We start from the raw sequence: 23652 nt of genomic DNA, 5'->3' as shown, positions 1-23652 counted from the left end.
GAGAGCATTTTCCCATCACTTTAAAAATTCTTGAAAAATCTAAATTTTAAGATCCACATAATATATCAAATGGCTATGCTGCTATGTTTTTAATGTTTATTTATTTTGAGAGAGACAGAGACAGAGCATGAACAAGGGAGGGGCAGAGAGAGAGAGGGGAGAGACACAGAATCTGAAGCAGGTTCCAGGCTCTAAGCTTCAGCACAGGGCTCAACACGGAGCTCAAACTCCCGAACAATGAGATCATGACCTGAGCCAAAGTTGGATACTTAACTGACTGAGCCACCCAGGCACCCCAATATGCTGCTGTTTTTAAACACTACTCTATTGTTGACTATTTAAATCATTTCTACATTAGTGTGGAAATATCTTTATAAATATTTGTCTCTTTTGATGAGTGTTTCCTTAGGATTTGGATTCCCTACTAGAAGTGTAAAGGTCATAGGAAGGAAAGCTTACTTTATTTCCTTTATGCATAAAAGAAGTGTTTCTTAATTAAAAAAAAAAAACATGTACTAGTATTAACAAATCTCTTTTTTTTAGGAGATACGTCTAAAGAAGGCACAGCTACAGTTACTCAGTTCAGTTTGAAACCAGGCATCACTACTACTCCTGGAGATTCAGATACTGGATCTCATTTATCCTTGTTCCCTGAGGACTTTCCTCAGTTGACTTTAAGGTCTCCTCAAGAGAATACTATTGGTCCACATACTGATACGCTCAACCAACAAGCATTGGATAGTCACATACCTGAAAAGACTCTAAAAGTTTCAGCTGTTCATGAGCTAGCTGACCAGAAGACTGGGATATCAACAATACCCTCTAGTTCCTGCTCACAAAGAGGGAAGCCCGATACTTTCTACTTACGTGCCTTGCCAGATAGTCACCTAACTGAAGAGGCTCCAAAAGTTTTGGCTGTTCTGGGATCTGCTGACCAGAAGACTGGCATACCTACAGTCTTTCCAAGTTCCTACTCACTTGGAGAGAAACACAGTATTTTCTACTCACAGTCCTTGCCAGACAGTTATCTAACTGAAGAGGCTCTGAAAGTTTCAGCTGTTCTTGGATCTGCTGACCAGGGGACTGAGAAAACAACAGTACCTTCTACTTCCTATTTAGAAAGAGAAAAACACGTTAATTTCTCCCAGCAGCAGTTGTCAGACAGTCATCTAACTGAACAGGCCTTGAAAGTTTCAGTTGTTTCTGGACCATCTGATGAAAACACTGGGATACCTACATTACCTTCAATTTCCTACTCACTTGGAGAGAAGCCCAGTATCTTTTATCAGCAGACCTTGCCAGATAGTCATTTAATTGAACAGGCTCAGAAAGTTTCAGCTGTTCCTGGACCAGTTGATCTAGGTACCCAGTTGACTAGGGTACCTGCAGCATCCTCTACTTACTACTCATATGGAGAAAGTCCCCAAGTTTTCTATCAACAGACAGTGCCAGAAAGTCATCTACTTGAACAGGCTCTGAAATTTTCAGCTGTTCCTGGATCTACTGAGCAGAAGACTGGGATACCAACGGTAACTTCTACTCCCTATTCCCATAGAGAGAAGCCCAGTCTTTTTTGCCATCAGGAGTTACCAGATAGTTCTCTAACTGAACAGGCTCAGAAAGTATCACCTGTTCCTGGACCTGCTGAGCAGAAGACTGGGATACCAGCTGTAACCTCTACTTCCTATTTCCATAGAGAGAAGCCCAGTATTTTCTTCCAACAGGAGTTGCCAGGTAGTCCTCTAACCGAACAGACCCTGAAATTTTCAGCTGCTCCTGGATCTACTGAGCAGAAGACTGGGATACCAGCATTAACCTCTGCTTCCTATTCACATAGAGAGAAGCCCAATATTTTCTGCCAGCAAGAGTTACCAGATAGTCCTTTAACTGAACAGGCTCAGAAAATTTCAACTGCTCCTGGATCTACTGAGCAGAAGACTGGGATACCAACCGTAACCTCTACTTCCTATTCACATGGAGAGAAGCCCAATATTTTCTGCCAACAAGAGTTACCAGATAGTCCTTTAACTGAACAGGCTCAGAAAGTTTCAGCTGTTTCTGGACCTGCTGAGCAAAAAACTGAGATAACAAACGTAACCTCTACTTCCTATTCACATAGAGAGAAGCCCAGTATTTTCTGCCAACAGGAGTTGCCAGGTAGTCCTCTAACCGAAGAGGCCCTGAAATTTTCAGCTGCTCCTGGATCTGCCGAGCAGAGGACTGGGATACCAACCGTAACCTCTGCTTCCTATTCACATAGAGAGAAGCCCGATATTTTCTTCCAACAGGAGTTGCCAGATAGTTCTCTAACTGAACAGGCCCTGAAATTTTCAGCTACTCCTGGATCTACTGAGCAGAAGACTGGGATACCAACTGTAACTTCTACTTCCTATTCACATAGAGAGAAGCCTGATATTTTCTTCCAACAGGAGTTGCCAGATAGTTCTCTAACTGAACAGGCCCTGAAATTTTCAGCTACTCCTGGATCTACTGAGCAGAAGACTGGGATACCAACTGTAACTTCTACTTCCTATTCACATAGAGAGAAGCCCAATATTTTCTGCCAGCAAGAGTTACCAGAGAGTCCTCTACCTGAACAGGCTCAGAAAGTTTCAGCTGCTCCTGGACCTGGTGAGCAGAAGACTGGGATATTAACCATAACCTCTACTTCCTATTCACATGGAGAGAAGCCCAATATTTTCTGCCAACAAGAGTTAACAGATAGTCCTCTAATTGAACAGGCTCAGAAAGTTTCAGCTGCTCCTGGATTTGCTGAGCAGAAGACTGGGATACCAACTGTAACCTTTACTTCCTATTCACTTAAGGAGAAGCCCTGTCTTTTCTCCCAACAAGAGTTGCCAGATAATCCTCTAACTGAACAGGCCCAGATAGTTCCAGGTGTTTCTGGACCAGATGACCAGAATACTGGGATAACAATAGGGTCTTCTAGGCCCTACTCACTTGGAGAGCAGCCTAATATTTTTTCCCAGCAGGTATTACCAGATAGTCATCTAACTGACGAGACTCTGAAAGTTTCATCTGCTCCTAGACCAGGTAACCCAAAGACTGGGATACCAACAGTACCCTCTAGTTCTTACTCACATAGGGAGAATTCCAGTATTTTCTACCAACAGGTCTTACCAGGCTGTCATCTATCTGAAGAGGCTCTGAAAGTTTCAGTTGCTCGTGGACCAGCTGAAATAAAGAGTGAGTTACCATCAGAAGCCTCTAATTTCTACACAGAGAGAGAGACCAGTATTTTCTTCCAACAAGAGTTGCCAGACAGTCATCTAACTGAACAGGCTCAGAAGGTTTCACCTGTTCCTGGACCTACTGACCAGAAGACTGAGATATCAACAGTAACCTCCACTTCTTACTCACATATAGAAAAGCCCTTTATTTTCTACCCACAAGGCTTGCCGCACAGTCATCTACCTCAAGAAGCTCTAAAAATTACAGCTGTTTCTGAACCAGCTGATGAGAAGATTGGAATACCAGTAGTTCCCTCCACTTCCTACTCACAGAGAGAGAAGCCCATTATTTTCTACCCACAGACCATACCAGATACTCCTCTCACTGAAGAGGCTCTGAAAGTTTCAGCCATATCTGGATCAGCTGACTGGAAGACTGGAATACCAACAGTATCCTCTACTTCCTACTCACATAGAGAGGAGCCTATTTGTTTTTCCCCACAGGCCTTGACAGGCAGTCATCTACTTGAAGAGGCTCTGAAAGTTTCAGTTCTTCCTGAACCAGCTGACCAGAAGACTGAGCTACCACCAGAACCTTTTAATTCCTACTCACATGGAGAGAAACCCATTGTCTTCTACCCACAGAGCTTGACAGATAGCCAGGTACCTCAGGAGGCTCTGAAAGTTTCAGTTCTTCCTGGATCAGCTGACCAGAAGACTGAGCTACCATCAGAACCTTTTAATTCCTACTCACATGAAGAGAAGTCCATTCTCTTCTACCCACAGAGCTTGACAGATAGCCAGGTACCTCAGGAGGTTCTGAAAGTTTCAGCTATTTCTAGACCAGCTGATCAGAAGACTGGGCTGCTATCAGAACCTTCTAGCTCCTACTCACATAGAGAGAAACCCATTATTTTCTATTCACAGGGTTTGACAGCCAGCCAGGTACCCCAGGAGGCTCTCAGAGTTTCAGCTATTCCTGGACCAGCTGACCAGAAGACTGAGTTGCCATCAGAATCTTCTAGTTCCTACTCACTTGGAGGAAAGTCTTTTATTTTCTATGAACAGACCTTATCAGATAGACATCTCACTGAAGAGGCTCTTAATATTTCAGCTTCTCCTGGACCAGCAGACCAAGAAACTGGGATATCAACAGCGCCTTCTATCTCATACTCTCATATAGAGAAGCCAAGTATTTTGTACCAACAGCCTTTGTTAGACAATCAGCTGGCTGTAGAAGTTGTAGACGTTTCAGCTGTTTCTGGGCCAGGTGACCAGGAGATCAGAAAACCAACAGTTACCTCTACTTCCTACTCACATACAGAGAATCCCGTCTTTTCTTATCAGCAAGAATCGCTAGATCTTACTCAAGAGGCTTTAAAAGTTTTAAAGGTTCCTGGACTAGGTGACCAGAAGACTGGCATACCAGCATTAACCTCTACTTTTAACTCACATACTGAGAAGCCCAACATTTCTTACCAGCAGGAGTTGCCAGATCCTAATGAAGGTGCTTTAAGAGTTTTAGGCACTCCTGGGCCAGCTGACCAGAAGACTGGGTTACAAATTGGGACCTCCACTTCCTATTCACATAGAGAGAACCCTATCTTTTCTTACCAGAAGGAGTCATCAAATATTACTGAAGAAACTTGGAAAGTTTCACCTGTTTCTGCACTAGCTAACCAGAAGACTGAGATACATATAATCCCCTCTAGTTCCTACTCATCCAGAGAGAAGGGCAGTATTTTTTACCAGCAAGAGTTTCCAGATGTTACTGAAAAAGCTTTAAAAGTTTTCGTTCTTCCTGGACCTGTTGACCAGAAGACTGAAATACCAACAGGACCTTCTAGCTCTTCCTCACATAAAGAGAAACTCAAGATTTCACCTGTGATTTTACCAGATGTCCAGAAGACTGAGTTTCTAACAGCTCCCCCTAGTTCCTACTCACAAAAAGAAAAACCCAAAATTTCAACTGTGATTGGATCAGATGACCAGAAGTCTCCATTACTGACAGTTTTTCATAATTCCTATTCTCAGAGAGTAAAGCCCACTATTTTATTTGAACAGCAGTTGCCAGATAGATATCAAAGTGAGGATATTCTGAAGATTTCACCTGTCCCTGAACCAACTGATGTGAATTCTGGGATACCAATACCTCTTTATAGTTCCTCTTCCCACAGAGAGAAATCTAATATTTTCTACCCACAGGAATTGCCAGACAAACATTTAGCTGAAGATGCACTGAAGGTTTCAACAGTTCCTGTACCAGCTAATCAGAAAAGTCTGTTACCAACAGCTCCTCCTAGTTCCTTTTCACACAGAGAGAAACCAAATATATTCTACCAACAGGATTTTCCAGATAAACCTCTACCTGAAGATGCTGTGATGTTCTCAAGTGGTCTTGGGCAAACTGATCAAATTAGTGGGTTATCAACAGTTACTCCTGGTACTTATTCACATAGTGAGAAGCAGAAACTTGTTTCAGACCATGTTCAAATGCTAATAGATAATTTGGATTCTCCTAACTCCAGTATTATCTCAAGTAGTATGCCTTTAAGTTCTCAGGCTGCTGGTAGAGTTGTAATAAGTAAGCCAGAATCTTTAGGTTTTGAAGATATTGGCTCTGATGAAATTCAAGATACAAGCAATAGTTCTAAAACTCTTAAAGAGATTCGGACCCTTTTAATGGAGGCAGAAAATATAGCACTGAAACGATGCAATTTTTCTGCTCCTCTTGTCCCTTTCCGAGATGTTAATGATATTTCATTTGTACAATCTAAGAAGATGGTTTGCTTCAAAGAACCCCTCACAGCTGCTGAATTTAATAGTGATTTGCCTCAGAGACTGCCATATACAGAGGAAAGCCCAAGCGACAAGTACATACAGAAAGATACTAGCACACAGACAAATCTGAAATGCCAGAGAGGCATTGAGAATTGGGAGTTTATTAGTTCAACAACAGTTAGAAGTCCTCTACAAGAAGCAGAAAGCAAAGCCAGAGTGAGGTTAGATGAAACTCTTCGACAATATAGAGCAGCAAAATCCGTAATGAGATCTGAACCTGAAGGATATTGTGGAACCATTGAGAATAAAATTGTTATCCCTATGATGACTGTCATTAAAAGTGACTCAAGTAGTGATGCCAGTTCCTGCTCGTGTGACAGTAATTCTTTGGAGTCAGTTTCTGATGTTCTTGTAAACTTCTTTCCATATGCTTCGCCCAAGACAAGTTTGACAGATAGCAGAGAAGAAGAAGGTGTGTCAGAGAGTGATGATTGTGGTGGTAGCAGTGTAGATTCACTGGCTGCACATGTCAAAAACCTCCTCAAGTGTGAATCCTCATTGAATCATGCTAAGCAAATACTCAGAAATGCAGAGGAAGAGGAATGTCGAGTACGAGCACGAGGTAGGAACTGATCATTTGTCAAGTCAGGTCAGGCTTATAAACATTATAGTTTAATAATTTGTTTAAAGTTAAGTGTTTGGAATCTAAATTTATTTTCTTGTAGAACTGTTGAATGATTAAGTTTTCCACCACCATCCAGAATAAGTCCATTTAACCAATAATGTAACTAAGTCACAGTATTAACAGTAGTAGTCTGAGTTTAGGGTCTTAGGTAAGTAGGTTCTGAAGCCTGAAGGAGAGTAAGGAGATAGCTTGAGTTTCCAGATTCCTAAAGTACTTCTGTTTCCTTAATCCTCCTATTATAGGATTCTCTTTTAAAGGCAGAAACAAACAAAAAACAGTTTGCTCTCCTCTAAATCACACTGTATCATAAAACTAAATACACTTCTCCTCTTTTCTAATACAGTTCTTAGAGCATATTTTATACATTAGAAAAAACTGAAGTATTTCACACTAAAACTTGGGTTAGAGGTTTAAAAGAAGATGTTCTAATCCCATTAATCTCTAATAATAGAATGCCATTAAAAAAGAAAAAATGTATAAGACAAAATGGGGAATTAAAATTTTTAAAAAAATATTTATTCATTAAAAAAATTTAATGTTCCTATTTATTTTTGAGACAGAGCATGAGCATGAGCAGGGGAAGGGCCAGAGACAGAGCGAGACATAGGCTCCTTAGCAGGCTGATGCAGCAGCCCTGATTTAGGGCTCAAACCCACGAACTGTGAGATGCTTAACCAACTGAGCCACCCCGGTGCCCCTGGGGAATATATTTTAGAGAGCAACCTATAAACAGTTCAGGCCTACTTGGGATTTTTCCCTTGAGATTAACTACTTGCCATTCCTTTTATCACTTATGCATATTTGACTCTCCAGAAAACTCCAATAATTAATTATTGTTAAATACCAGCTCTCACGGAAGCAGCAGTAACTGTAGCAGGAATGTATAGGGGAGGCAAAGGGACTGTCTGATTGGAAGGAAGATTAAGATAAAAATAATTGAAAAATCATATTAAAGTGGCCTCTGGAGAAATACCTGTAGAATGTGGTTTTTAAAAACCACACTTTTCAGTGAAATGATTGCTCTTAAGAACTTCTAATAGTTTGTCATATAATTGAGAACACCTACATTTTGCTAAGTATTGTGGTAGGCATCTAGTTGGATGTATTGATGGTTTTCTGTGTCCTTATAATCACTGACAAATTATGATTTTTGAGTTGCATTATCTCCAATGTTTTTATGTTTTCTTTTTAGCCTGGAATCTGAAATTTAATCTGGCTCATGAGTGTGGCTACTCCATTTCAGAATTAAATGAAGCCGACAGGAGAAAAGTAGAAGAGATCAAAGCAGAGTTGTTCAGTCATGGGAGAACAACTGAGTTGTCCAAGGTATAAAAGAAATCTAGCAATGAAGAAAGAAAATGTGAAAGAAAGGGTGGTGGAGTTTGTATCTCTTACTTGGGCATTGATGACACCAACTGAGTCATTAATAGTCTTTGGCTAAAGTTCCTATTTAAGGATTAGGCTCCGTAGATTTTGATTAATTTCAAATTCATCTATTGAAAAAATTTATCTCCTTAGGAAAATAAGAATAGATTTGTCTTATCATTTTTATTTCCTCTTGAGGGTAATAGCTTGAAATGCAGATCGAGTCCAGCTAATTTTCAGATGTGTATTATCTACTTTATATAATAGCTTATGTAAAAATAATTTTCATTTTCATAGTACTTATTTTCATCCAGTTGTGAATTACTTCATACATAGTAAAGAATATATATGAAATATATATAAAGAATGAAAGAAAAATATAAATAGTTCCTGTTTGTTGGCTAACTAACTTGATAAGTGGAATGTTACCAAATACCAGAGAAGTCCTGGGTGTCCCCTCCCCAGCCATACATCTGTTACTTCCTATCCTGACATGTATTGATTTTCTCTTGCTGTTCAATATGGTTTTGAATTCTTTAATAGAGTCAACATGGTACATATTATGAGAATTGCATTTTTCATTTAGACTTGGGTTTTTGAGATTCTTCTGTGCAGGTGTATACAGTTTTAGTTTATTTTTAGTACTGTAAGCTTTCTAGTGTATGAATATATCATAGTTTGTCCATTCTCTTGTGGATAGGGCATTTGGTCTGCTTTTATGAACAGTAATAGGATATGGTAATATGTATCTTACAAGGTTTTGGTATAGGTTATATGAGATAATGCTTAGTAGAATGTGTGATATCTAGCTTTCATTAATTGGCAGCTATTATATTGCTATTAATCCTGTAAAAATAGATAAGATATATACATAAGCTTTATGGCCTAATTCATACAGTTTTTTAGAAAATTTTTTGTCAGTGATACAGCATAATTATTTGGCTTATCTCTTTTATGAAAAAATTTTCTTAAAAGTATAACTTACACTGGATTTTACAACTAATCCAAATTTATTTTCACATAACACTATACCACTTCAAGTAGTGTGAGTACCTTCTAATAACAAAGTACAGTTGATCCTTGAACAGTACAGCAGTTAGGGGAACCAGCTCTGCACACAGTTGAAATTCTGCATATAATTTTTAACTCCCCCAAAACTACTAATGGCCTACTGTTGAACACAAGCCTTACAGATAACATAGTCAGTTAACATATTTTGTAAGTTAGGTGTTTTATATGCTATATTTTTACAAGAAATGTAATCTAGAGAAAAGAAAATGTTACTGTCATAAGGAAAATACATTTACAGTACTATACTGTATTTATCAAAAAACTCAGTGTGTAAGTGGACACATGCAGTTCAAGGGTTAAATGTATTCCTGATTTCTCCTCCTCATCCCTTGTATCATGCTGTCATTCATTCATACATATATATATACACACATGCACAAGCAATATTTTGAACAAACTGTTATCTGTGAGATCAGTTAAGAATAAGAAAAAAAGTGTGTATGTGTGTTTTTAACTGTTACTTCTTTGATATTCTTCCCTTTATGTAGATCTGAGTTTCTGACTTGTATTTTTCTTTTCTCTAAAGTACTTCTGTTAACATCTGTTGCATGGCACGTCTTCTGGCAACAAATTCCCTTTACTTTTGTTTGTCTGGGAAAGCCTTTATTCCTCCTTCAGTTTCAACGATGATTTCATAGGGTATGGAATTCCAAGCCTGTACTTTTTTCTTCAACACTTTAAATATTTTATTCTTTTCTTGTTTGCATAATTTCTGAGGAGACGGCGGATATAATTCTTTGTTCCTCTGTAGATAAGGCGGTTTTACCTTCTAGCTTCTTTCATTATTTTTTATCTTTGATCTTTTGTACTTGAAAATGTCATATATAGGTAATTTGGGGGGGGGCATTTATCCTGCTTTGTGTTTTGTGAACTTCTTGGATCTGTACTTCAGTGCCTGACAGTTAATTGAGAGGAAATTTTTAATGTTTTATTTTATTTTTGTGAGAGAGAGAGAGAATATGAGTGGGAGAGGGGCAGAGAAAGAGGGAGACGACATAGAATCCGAAGCAGGTTGCAGACTCCAAGCTGTCAGCACAAAGCCTAATGTGGGGCTCGAACTCACAAACCACAAGATCATGACCTGAGCTGAAGTTGAAGCTTAACTGACTGAGCCACCCAGGTACCCCATGGTGTTTATTTTTTTTGAGTCTTTGTTCTCTTTGCTTTTTAATTTTGGAGTTTTTGTTGAGATATCCTCTGCTCAGGATTCTTTCTTTAGCCATGTCTGGTTTTAGTAATAAGCCCATCAAAGGCATTCTTCATTTCTGTTAAAGTGTTCAATCTCTAATATTTCTTTTTCATTCTTTATTAGGATTTCCATTTCCTTGCTTACATTGTCCTTGTGTTCTTCCCTGCTGTCCACTTTATCCATCAGAGCTCTTAGCATATCATCGTTGTTTTAAATTTCTGGTCTGATAATGCCAACATCCTGACATGTCTGGTTTTGATGCTTGCTATTTCTTTTCAACTAGTTTTTTTTGCTTTGTAGTATGCTGTGTTGTGGGGCCTGTAGCCGGTGTATTACATTAAAAATATGCAATTATGACCTACGAATAAAGTGACATTAGCCATGCTCACAAGGCTGCCAGATAGCTTCCACGGCATCCAGATTTCCACTCTGGGGAAGTGAAAATCCCAAGGTCATTTTGATTGAAGATACAGTTTTGGTACACACACCCAAAGGAAGTAAGGTTGCAATATTTATTACTTACTGATCCTAGAAGCAGGGGTAGTAGTGGGTGGGTGGGTGTGGGTTACGGCCAGGGCCACTCAGTGAGCTCTAGGGGAAAGGCAGCCTCTGTCTCAGGTCATGAGCAAGCAGGAAATAAGAGAACAGGGTAGCAAGCACCTATTACCTATAAGGTGGTTGGGGCAAAAGTCACTAACTTTTCATGGGCTCAAGTCTTAAGTTATCGTTTCATAAAGATGCTTGAGGGAAACAAAGTGGAGACTTCTGGTGGGGAATCCCAAGCTCAGGTTCTTATCTAACTGTCCAGACTCTGGGTGTGAGCAGCGTTGTCATACTGTAAAATGCCTAGGCAGCAACTCAAAATAGCTTTTTTCTCATCACAATTGACCCTGTGATGCTTAAGCATTAGTCTTTAGGGAAAGCCATGGGCACTGTCCAGATGGTGGAGATATTAAAAGCCACTGGCAGAGTTTTGGTCATCTAGCTCATGAAACATTTGAGTAAAGCAAAAATGCTGGTCAACATATCAGTAGACAAATGGTAATTTGAAATCCTGTCTGTAACCATCCTCCCATTTGCCAGGGTCCTGTCAAGAAAATAAATCAAAGTCCATGGATAAGGTTAGGGTAAGTATTTGATTAAAAACTTGGGTAAGATTATGGAATACTTGTACCTGTTGGGTCACCTTTTGTATATTTGTCTAAATTTGTCCAGAATTATTGATATGTATATAGCAGGTGGTGCACTGTATAGTGTATATACCTCCTTCCTTGACCAATAAGGAATTTAAAGCTAAATGCATATCCAAAACTGTCTGCACTAAAGAATCATGTTGTTGCATGAAGTCTAGGCTTTGGTATAGCAGCCCATTCTATTCAGCTAGGGTGGCTAACAGGTTAATGTTTGCCTTAATGATCTGTTGTTGTATGCCTAGTGATGGTGTTCCTGCAAGGGATTGTGGCAGACCTGTTGTCAACATAATGAGGATGAATACTGAATGTTTTTGACATGCGAGGACAGAATGAGAGATGGATTGAGTGTATCTCCTAGCTCTGTTCCACACTTGGTGGCATTTCAGGTATAGCCACTCTTGGGCAGACTTCAGTACATGCTGTCTTACATCCTGGGGTGCAATTGTGGGTGAGTGCTCTTCACTTCCACCAGCTTTCTAGTTGCCTGTCTGGGATCATGGAGAAGCCTCATGACCTACATGTTACAAAAGGTGCAGAGTAAGGCCAGCAGTAGCAAGCATCTGTGTTTTATAGTTTTGTCCTTCTGACTGCTTCCTGAGAATATTATGGGGCCCTTGTGGATCAGCAGCTCATCGGTAGCCTCCTCCAAAGTGAGGTAGGGCCAGGTATTATGATCATATCATTAGGATGTCATCTAATATTGCTGGTGTCAACCAACAGGAGTGCCTCTTCCCCCACTGTGAGTGCCGTGCCATTCCTTCAGTGGGCCCAAGTGAGATTACTTCCACTTCTTGTGGGGAGGTATGGTTAGGAGAAATTAGCGATCTACTGGAGCCACTGTACTTTGGAATTTCAGTTGGAATTTGAATATCAAGTAGGTTAGGATGGTCCAGTAGCAACATAGCACAATAATGTGTTCTTCTACTGGGCGAGAACTGTCTATGACCAGGGGAGGTAGCCATCTGTTCTCAGTCAGGTCACTAGTGAATATTGGATGGTGAGATGATTGACATTTTAAAGCTGTAATGTTGGAAAAAAATGTAAATAATGTTCTGTAAGATAAAAGTATCAAGTTACTCCATGATAACAACCATAGGCAGCATGGCATGGTAAGCCTAGGTGGTATGAGGAGAGTGATGTTCATATGTTTTAGAGTTTAAAATATTTTAAAGTCCCTGTAGTAGCAAGGAAGTCCATTTAGGAGTCTGTCTGCTGCCTTGTAACTTAAGGAGCAAGGATTTTAAAAGACCTTTGTGATATTGAATAATGCCAGAGGTCTATAGCTGCTGTGGGAGGTAAAAGTTTCAATAGATGCCCTGTTGGAAAACCCAGTGCTATGTTGTATGGATAGTAAAATGAGATCCTTGATCTGAGTCAGTGTTGTCTGGAGGGCTGAATGGGGACAGGATAACTTAGAAAAGAAAGAGATGACATGCTCCATGGAGCTGTTCCTGGAGAGGGTAGCAAGCAGCAGGCTGGTAAAAGTATCTATACGTGTAATAGCAAAGTGGGTAGTGCCTGCTGACAAAGGATGTGGCCCTGTGAAATCACCCTGCCAATAGCTTAAAGAGCTATCTTCTTGCAGAACTTACACACAGTTTTCAGTGGGGAGTGTAAATTTGGGGAGCCTAATTCACAATTAAAAGTAGTGTGTTTTGCAGGGGCGGAGGCTCAATCCACTGTGGCAGCAGTTCCCTTATGACCCAAAGAGATATGGTACCCTTTAGACAGGGAATAAGGAGTATGAATATGGTGACTGAGAAAGTCTGGAATGGTTGACAGTGGTGAAACTGGTTTTGTGGTAGCAGGTGGAACTGACAGAATTGTTGGTAAAAAGTCAGTGGTTGAGAGCCTCAAACCAGTGGTGACCTGGCTTTGATCAAGGATGTGTGCCTTGGAGTTAGACAGACTGGTGTGGTAGTATTTATATGTGCTGAAACGTGGGTAACCTTAACTGTGACTGATGCTAGGGCATGGACCCTCCAAATTTGGGGGATCTCAAGTGGGGCAGCCTTGAATGTGAAAATCATCCTGTTGCCAATGTGAAGAAAGCTAAGACATGTTGGGCTTACCACAGCAGAGTAGAAGACTGAATCATTAACAATTGATATTTAACCACAAGTGGAATTCTTGGCCTTTAGGAGGCCAATTAATGCAAAGAAATTTAGCAGTTGTGGCTAGCCCTTGAATTTTGTGGTGGGTAATAGCCTGACCTCCATGTTGGAAGTGGGTTAGCAGCAGTTTTAGGACTCTTCCAAGGAGTCCCAGATTAGAATGTCATCAGTATAGTGCCAGGCAGTTCAAGGGGACACTGTAAGGGCATCCAGGTCTTGTTGGCAAAGATTGTATGTAATGGTTGGGCTGTTAAGCTAGCTGTGTAAAGGTATATTGGGTGCCTGTGGCTGGGATTTCTCAGTGACCAATACTAAATAAAACATATTAGCTAGATGTCTCTGTTTAGGTTAGGGCTAGCTCTCTAAGCTCAACACTCTAACCACTGACATAGTAGACCAGCAGCGGGCCTCTCCTATTGGCACAAGTGTAGAGGGGTTCTCCTTTGCTCCCAGGACCTGATAGCCTATACCTTCAGTTCTTGTTTGGGGAAAAGAGGCAGAATCCTACCTTCCTGGTTAGCTCACCCTGGCTCAGCACTGGGACTTTACATATGATTATAACAAATCACCTCCAGACATGACACCCCCAGTGGAGTCTTCTTTAGAGACTAATGGGAAACTTACCAGCTCATAGGGCCTGTTGGTTGGTCTCTGCAGGAGAGTCTGGCCTTTTATAGCACGACAATTTAGGGGGAGGATTCACAGCAACACTTAGCCTCAGCATAAAGTACCACAGACCACCAGTAAGTGGTTGTTCCTTCCCAGAGAGACTGAGTAGTTTAGGAGAGGAAGTTAATGACTAAGTCACAGCTGAAAGGGTCTATATGGGGGTATAAGTTGTAGCCACAATCCCATCCTGGTCGCCAATTGTGTTGTGGGCCCGTAGCTGGTGTATTAAATTAAGAATATGCAGATTATGACGTGCCAGATGAGGAGGGACAAGCCACCTACACTGGACAGCAGGCATCTGAACTCCCACTTTGGGGAAATGAAAATCCCAGGGTCATTTTGATTGAAGATGCAGTTTTACACTCACACAAAAGAAGGAAGATTACAAGATTTATTACTTAAGAGATCCCAGAAGTGGGGGGTGAGGATGAGGAAGGCACTCACTGAGCCAGGGGAAGGGCATTCCTTCATCCTGGATCATGGGTGAGTAGGAGATAGGAGGGTAGCAGACACCTATTATTTATAAGGTAGTTGGGACAGAGATCACTAGCTTTTCAATAGCTCAGCTATAAGTGGTTATTATAAAAGATGTCTAAGGGAAACACAGTGGTGACTTTTGGTGGAGAATCGTAAAGCTCAGGTCCTTGTCTGTGCAGACTCTGGGTGTGAGCAGGGTTGTCATACTATGAAATGCCTAGGCAGTAAGTCAAAATAGCTGTTTTCTCATCATATATGCCTTGTACTTTTTTTCTTCATAGGTAGACATAATATATCAGGTAAAAGGAACTGTTGTTAAGTAGACCTTTAGTAATGCGGTGGTAAGATATGTGGAAAGGGTAACCATTCTATAGTTCTGTGTTTTTGTAACAGTCTTTTAGTGAGCCTCTACTTCTGAACTTGCCTTAAATATTTGTCAGCTTTTGTTTTGTTTTGTTTTCTTCCTCCTCTTATGTGGGACAGAATGGCTAGAGTGGTGTGAAGGGTGTATTCCCCTTCTCTCATGTGGAATACTTGAGCTTACTAGACCTGGGGATTTTCTTTTCACCCATGTCAGTTAGGCTCTGATAATACCCTAGCAGATTAAGCTCTGGTTCATTCTTCCGTCCTGAGTACAGGCCTTGTGAAGAACAGAATGGTCTGGCATATTTCAGAATGGTTCCCTTTCTCTTCTTGAAAGCAGGCAGGGATTTTTCTCCAATATTTATTGTGAGAACCTGGTCAGTCTCCTGGAGGTAACACTCACAAAGTGTGCCTGGTTTCCCCTGGAGTTTTTAACTCTCAGACTTGTCCACACTGAACCTCCAGCAATTCATCAGCTGTTCAGATTTTCCTACCCCAACGCTGCTTCCCCCAGTGGTTTCTGCTTAGTGGTCTCTGCTTTTATAAGCCTGGACTCCCTGTATCTGCCTGTTTTCCTAGGGGTAGTGCTTTTCCTTATATCCTTACTTTCCATATGGATCCAAGAAGAGTTGTTTTTCAGTCTGTTGTTAGGACACAGTGGTGACTTTTAAGATTCTTACACATGGAACCAAAAACCAGAAAACCTTGAAATAACCCTCTATCAACCTTTTGGTATATTTATAACAAAAAGTTGGGGAAAATCATACCAGATTCAGATGTCTAAATGGGTAAGTCGTTGAAACTATCTAATACTGGGTAATTCCCATGCTATCTAAACACTTCTCTCTAATGCATAAAAGAAAATAAGAATTTTGCAGTTTACTTGAGAATACTGATACTTGGGAATGCTGATACAAAAATTTCAGATTCCTCAAAAGAAAATTTTGAGAGTCTTGGACAACAGTTATAATGTCTCTTCTTTCATTTCCAGTCTTATTTACTTGAGTGTTCTCTTTTTTTCTGTAGTGTAGCTAAAGGTTTGTTAATTTTGTTTATCTTTTCAAATAGCCAACTGTTAGTTTCATTGGGTTTTTCTTTGATTTTGTGCTTTCTATTTGGTTTATTTCTGCTCTAATTTTTTATTAGTTTCATCCTCCTGCTAACTTTGAGCTTTGTTTTTTTCTAGTTCCACAAAGAAATTACCAGTGGGTGAGGAAAATGTGGTATATTTATACAGTGGGATGTTATTCAGTCTTAGAAAAGAAGGAAATCCTGCTGTATGCAAAAACATGAGTGAATGTGGAGAACATCATGTTAAGTGAAATAAACTAGTCATAGGACAACTGTATGATTCTATTTAAAAAAGATCTCTAAAATAGTTGAACTCATGGAAAGAATAGAATGGTAATTGCCAGGGCTGTGAGGCAGAAGAAATGGGGAATTGCTGTTTAGCTGGTATATAGTTTCAATTATGCAAGATGAAAAAGTTCTAGAGATCTAGTTCACAACTTAGTGCCTATGGTTAACAGTACTCTTTTGTACACTTCAAAAAAGGGATGTACCTTTGTCAAAAGGGCACATCTCATATATCACAATAAAATTATTAATATATATATACATATAAAAGAATCTTTTGTGACAAATATAGATGCAAAAATGTTTAAAATAAGTATTAATAACTGGTTTAGTATCATGTTTTTTAAAATAGTGTATCATGAGTAAGTAGGACTTAATCTAGCAAAGCAGCATTAGGTAATTTATAAACATATATTTTTACATTAGCAGGAAAACCACAATTACTTTGTAGGCTCCAAATAGGTATTTGGGAATAAAAGTAAAAAGTGAAAATCTGTTCCCGGTTAGAAAATATGTCTTTAAATTAGAGTAGAAGAACAATGTCGCAGTATGATAAAGAATATGTATTTGAAATTACCAGTTAGCATAATCAAAGGTCAAATACTTTTTTATGCATATAAAACATTTGTGAATGATGTTACCAAAAATGGCAAATTAGGGAACTTCAGGGCTCCATTCCTACATGGAAAAATCTAATAGGCTAGCAACATTTGTCAGAGTCAACTTTTGCAGAACTCTGGACTCTAGTCAAAATTTTAGAAGTAAACCAGGAACAATTACTGAAGTAAAGAGAGCTGTTGCACTTCAGGAAGAGAGTGCTGTGATTGCCCACCTGCCATCCCTTAATTTAGGGTAGCTTTTAAGATGACAGGCCACATTCTTGATGTGGGTTAGTATTTACAAAGGACACAATACAAACCTTTTTCTCTCTTTCCTTTCTTTTTTTTTTAAATTTTTATTTTTTAGAGAGAGAGAGAGAGTAAGTGAGTGGGGGAGAGGGAAAGGGAGAGAATCCCAAGCAGGCTTCACAGTCAGCATGGAGTCCAACATAGGGCTTGATCCCACGACCCTGGGATCATGAGTTGAACCAAAATCAAGAGTCAGATGCTCAAATGACTGAACCATCCAGGTGCCCCGTACAAACCTTTTTCTTAAAAAATTGTTGTGCAGTGTTGTAACCTGTCTCCCTCCCTGAAGGACCTAATTAAGAGCTTTCCCAGGGCAGAGGCAGCTTCCCTGCCAGTGTTTGTCAAAAACATTTAATGTCCAAAGTATTGGCTGTAGCACCCTTGGCCTACGGATATCTGGGTAAGCAATAAGGCACACTGAAAAGCTTGGGAAGGAAGTACTTGAGAAAGGGGAATACTTGTGGGGAAAAAGAACTTTTAAAGGCTCCTGCTTATATTGGGGAAGGCCATGTGTATACGCAGGCTGGTCTCCTTCTCAGAAAGGGCCTGAGAAGACCCTAAACTTTAATTTTTGGCTAACCTTTCAGGCTTTGTGTTGCACAAGAGAGAAGTGGAGTGTCAAACAGTATTGTAAGTAACTTGGCTAAGTATTGAAAACGTGCCCTAACATGGAGAAAATCAGAAAAGACTAGTAGAGGTTTTTTCTTCTTTCAATTTTTGATTTTGAAGTCCAATTTATGCTTCTCCTTTATTGCTTGTGCTCTTGATGCCTTTTTAAGAAATCATGACATAACTCAGAACTACAAAGATTTATTGTTGTCTTCAAAGATATTTAGTTTTATTATATTTAGATCTATGATCTCTTTTGAGGCAATATAAAATTTATCTTTGAAACTTCTGATAAATATATATATAATATAAAATTTACCATCTTAACTATTTTTAAGTGTGCAGTTAATTGTGTTAACAGTATTGACACTGCTGTACAACTAATCTCCAGAGCTCTTCTTGTAAAACTGAAACTGTATCCATTAAACCATAGCGCCTTATTCCCTTTTCTCCCCACCCACTGAAACCACCATTCTAGTTTCTTTCTCCATGAGTTTGACTCCTTTAGGTATCTCATAGAAGTGTGATCATACAGTATTTGTTTGTGACTGGCTTTTATCACTTAGCATTATATCCTCAAGGTTCATCCATGTTGCAGTATGTGTGAGTTTCTTTTTGAAAGCTGAATAATATTCCATTGTATGGGTATATCACATTTTGTTTTTCTATCATCTATCTACCACCTATCAACTTGAGTTGCTTCCACCTTTTGGTTGTTTGTGAATAGTCCTGCTGTGAATATGAGTGTACGGATATATCCCTGAGACCCTGCTTTTTAATTTTTTGGGGTATAGACCAAGAAGTAGAATTGCTGAGTCATATGGTCATTCTGTTTTTAAGTGTTTGCGGAACTATTGTACTGTTTTTCCACAGCAGCTATGCCATTTTACATTCCCACCAGCAGTGCATAAGGATCCTACGTTTTCTACATCCTCTCCAACCCTTGTTACTTTGTTTTTTGTTGTTGTTTTGTTTTGTTCTGATAATAGGCATCCTTCAGGTGTAAATTGATATCTCATTGCTTTTGATTTGCATTTTTCTGATGATTAATTATGTTCAGCATATTTTCATGTACTTGTTGGTCAGTTGTATACCTTCTTTGGAGTACTGTCTGTTCAAGATGTTTGCCCATTTTTGAAATGGCTTTTTTTGTTTTTGAGTTGGAAGAGTTCTTTATATATTCTAGATTTTAACCCCTTATCAGATATATGATTTGCAAATATTTTATTCCATTCTGTAGGTTGCTGTTTTTCTCTGTTGATTTTATACTTTGATGCACAGAAGTTTTAAATTTAATATACATTTATATGTTTTATATAATTTATATATTTTATATAATTATATTTTTATATATACAGTTTATATACTTGTGTTGCCTGTACACATAGAGACCATTTTTTGAGACCATTTTTATGTATGGAATTGAAAAGACTGTTGTTTTCCCATGAATTTTCTTGGCCCCTTTGTTGAAGATCAGATCACCATAAATATTAGTGTTTACTTATGGACTACCAGTTCTATTCCCTTGATCTGTATCCTGTGCCAGTACTACCCTGTTTTGATTATTCTAGCAGTATAGTTAAGTTTGAAATCAGAAGATGAATCCTCCTACTTTGTTCATCATTTTTAAGATTGGTTTGGCTGCTAATGGAGTGCTCCATAAAACTGTAATGTATGGATTGTTGGGAAGAAGAAATAAATATCTTTTGGTATGTATAAATCTAATCATGCTCAGTTTTAAGAGGCTGGACCAAATTTATGTTTCTCAGCTTAGAATATTTATTTCCCAGTGATGTGTCAGGTGGTGTCAGGGTAATAAGAAGCCATGGAATAGAAATAGCATTTTTAAAAATGTTTTTATTTATTTTTGAGAGAGAGAGACAGACAGACAGACAGTGTGAGCAGAGGAGATCAGAGAGAGGGAGATACAGAATCTGAAACAGGCTCCAGGTTCTGAGCTAGCTGTCAGCACAGAACCCAACACAGGGCTTGAACCCACAAACCATGAGATCATGACCTGAACTGAAGTTGGACGCTTAACCTACTGAGCCACCCAGGCTCCCCTACAAATAGCATTTTTAAGGTATTAGTTTTGTCCAGTGGTGTTTAATTAATTTATGGACATTTAAAAAAATTCAACATTTTATTTTGAAATAATTGTTGATTCACATGTAATAGTAAGAAATAACACAGAAATAATGCTTTTGCCCTTTGCTGAGTTTCCACCAATGGTAACATCTTGCATATATGTAACAATATATCACAACCAAATATAGTCAAGATACTTAACATTTACATCACCGCAAGGGTCCCTTATGTTGCCCTGTAATAACTGCATTCACTTCTCTCTTGCTCTCACCCCTTCCTTAACCCCTAGCAATCATTAATCTGGTTGTCATTTCTATAATTTTGTCACTTCAACAGTGTCCTATAAATGAAATCTTAACAGTATGCAACCATTTAGTATTGGCTTTTTTCACTCACTGTAATTCTCTGGAGAATATCCAGGTTATTGTGTGTATCAGTAATCTGTTCCTTTTTATTAATGTGTAGTATTCCATGATATGGATATACCACAGTTTGTTTAAATATTTACCTATTAAGTGGATATCTTGGTGGTTTTCCAGTTGTTGGCTGTTACAAATAAAGCTACTGTAAACGTTCATATGCAGGTTTTTAGTGAAAATACAGTCTTTGTTTCTGTGGGATAAATGCCCAGAAGAGCTATTGCTGGGGCATATGGTAGTTATACAATATATATCTGTTTTTTTGAGAAACTGCCACACTGTATTCCAGGGTGGTTGTACTCCCAGCAGTATGTGTGAATAGTATGTGATACCTTATTTGAGTATAGTTGACACAATGCTATATTAGTTTAAGGTGTACAACATAGTGATTCAACAAGTTTAAACATTATGCTATGCTCATCACAAGTATAGCTACCATTTGTCACCATATGTTATTACAGTGTCATTGACTATATTCCATATGCTGTGCCTTTTATTCCTGTGACTTATTCATTTCATAACTGAAGCCAGTATCTTCTACCCGTCTTCCTTCTGGCAGCTATGAGTTTGTTCTCTGTGTTTATATATCTGACTGCTTTTTGTTTATTCATTTATTTGTTTGTTCTTAGATTCCACATATTAGTGAAATCATATGGTATTAATCGTTTTCAGCCTGACTTATTTCAGTTAGCATAATATCCTCTAGGTCTGTCCGTGTTGTAATGAATGGCATGATCTTGTCCATTTTTGTGGCTGCATAATATTTGACTGTGGGTGCGTGTGGATGTATACACACACCACATCTTCCTTATCCATTTGTCTGTCAATGCACTTTTGGATTGCTTGCATATCTGGGCTGTTGGAAATACTGCAATAAACGTAGGGATGTGAGGGCTGCCTGAGCAGCATAGTTTGAGACATATGGTTGGAGAGGAGAGATTAGGGTGTCACCATTCCCCCTCCCCCCATTACCAACATGGTCAGACTTCAGGCAACAGGACAGCAGCCCTCCGTGGAGGCGGGAACCACTTACACCAAACCCTGCCCCTCTGTGCCTGCTAACTGCTTATCTACCTGACGCAGACTGACACTGAGTGAACCAGATGGCCTTTCCTCCAAACCAGCACAGCCACCAGTCCCAAGCACCAACAGACAACTGTCCTGTGGTTTTGTATGTTAATCTGTTACTCTCTATTTTTCCCCCTTCTCATCACTTTCTTCGCTTTTTTTATTTTCCCTCTTTTTTTTTTTTTCTTTCTAACCTCTTCTTTTTTTTCCTTTGAAATCAGGCTCATAGTTTGATTTGATTTTTGGTCAATTCATATATATATATATTATATATACGTTATAAAACATCTCTCAACAAATAAGAGTCTTGGACCAGATGGCTTCCCAGAGGAATTCTACCAGACATTTAAAGCAGAGTTAATACCTATTCTTCTCAAGCTGGTCCGAAAAATAGACATGGAAGGAAAGCTTCCAGACTCATTCTATGAACCAGCATTAGCATTAGNTCCCACCAACAGTGTAGGAGGGTGCCCGTTTCTCCACATCCTCACCAGCATCTAGAGTCCTCTAATTTGCTCATTTTAGCCGCTCTGGCTGGTGTCAGGTGGTCTCAGTGTGGTTTTGATTTGTATTTCCCTGGTGGGGAGGGATGCTGAGCATCGTTTCATGTGTCTGTTGGCCATCTGGATGTCCTCTTTGGAGAAGTGTCTGTTCATATCTTCTGCCCGTTTCTTCACTGGGTTGTTTGTTTTTCGGGTGTGGAGTTTGGTGAGTTCCTTAAAGATTCTGGATATTAACCCTTTATCTGATATGTCATTTACAACTATCTTTTACCAATCCATTGGTTGCCTATTAGTTTTATGGATTGTCTCCTTTGCCTTACAGAAGCTTTTAATCTTGATGAGGCCCCAATAGTTTATTTTTGCTCTTGATTCTTTTGCTTTTTGGGATGTGTCAAGTTAGAAATTGCTGCGGTGGAGGTCATGGAGTTTGCTTCCTGCTTTCTCCTCTAGGGTTTTGATGGTTTCCTGTCTCATGTTTAGGTCCTTTATCCATTTTGAGTTTATTTTTGTGTATGGTGTGAGAGTGATATAGTTTCATTCTTCTGCAGTTTGCTGTCCAGTTCTGCCTGCACCNTATGGGATCAGTTTCTTGATTTCTCTTTCTGTTGCTTCATTATTGGTGTATAAGAATGCAACCGATTTCTGCATGTTGATTTTGTACCCTGCAACTTTGCTGAATTCATGGATCAGTTCTGGATGGCTTCCAGTGGAGTCTGTCGGGTTTTTATATAGAGTATCATGTCATCTGCAAAAAGTGAAAGTTTGACTACTTCTTTGCCAATTCTGATGCCTTTGATTTCCTTCTGTTGTCTGATGGCTGATGCTAGGACTTCNTCAGATCCATCTGGTCCAATGTGTCATTCAAGTCTATTGTTTCTTTAGTGATATTTTCTCTGGTTGATCTGTCCATTGCTGTAAGTGTAGTTTTAAAGTCGCCTACTGTTAGCACATTCTTATCTATAGGATTGTTTCTGTTTGTGATTAATTGTTTTAAATATTTAGTTGCTCCCATATTTGGTGCGTAGACATTTATAATTGTTACTCCTTCCTGATGGATAGACCCTGTAATTATTATATAATGCCCTTCTTCATCCCTTGTGATTGTCTTTAATTTAAAGTCCAGTTTGTCTGATATAAGTATAGCCACTCCAGCTTTCTTTTGACTTCCTGTAACATGATATATATTTCTCCATCCCCTTACTTTTAATCTGAAAGTATCTTCCAGTCTAAAATGTGTTTCTTGTTATTTAATTATTTCAAAATAAATGGATTTTGTTTTTTTATCCATTCTGCTACCCTATGTCTTTTGATTGGAGCATTCAGCCCATTTACATTCAGTGTTATTATTGAAATATGTGGGTTTAGAGTCATTGTGTCATTTGAGGGACTCAGGCTTGTGGTGGTGTCTCTGGTATCTTGCATTCCTTGTAACACTTCCCTCAGAGAACCCCCATCAGCATTTCTTGTTGGGCAGGTTTAGTGGTGACAAATTCTTTCAGTTTTTGTTTATTTGGAAAGACTTTTATCTCTCCTTCTATTCTGAATGACAGGCTTGCTGGATAGAGGATTCTTGGCTACATATTTTTTCCGTTCATCACATTGA

At 39.1% G+C, this 23652-nt stretch overlaps 1 protein-coding gene across 2 annotated transcripts in view; it reads left to right on the top strand.

Moving 5' to 3' along the window:
* Positions 1-23652, top strand: part of ALMS1 (ALMS1 centrosome and basal body associated protein) — a 193603-nt gene that overhangs the window by 55796 nt on the left and 114155 nt on the right. For both annotated transcript variants that reach the window (XM_077766284.1, XM_077766283.1), the window contains exons 7-8: positions 544-6594; positions 7850-7983. In XM_077766284.1, coding sequence (XP_077622410.1) covers positions 544-6594; positions 7850-7983 — 6185 coding nt within the window. The remainder of the gene's footprint in view (positions 1-543; positions 6595-7849; positions 7984-23652) is intronic.

Source organism: Crocuta crocuta, unplaced genomic scaffold (assembly GCF_008692635.1).
Source record: "Crocuta crocuta isolate KB4526 unplaced genomic scaffold, BGI_CrCroc_1.0 scaffold113, whole genome shotgun sequence".
NCBI classification, from domain to species: Eukaryota; Metazoa; Chordata; class Mammalia; order Carnivora; family Hyaenidae; genus Crocuta; species Crocuta crocuta.
This window is presented reverse-complemented; position numbering and strand designations above follow the sequence as displayed.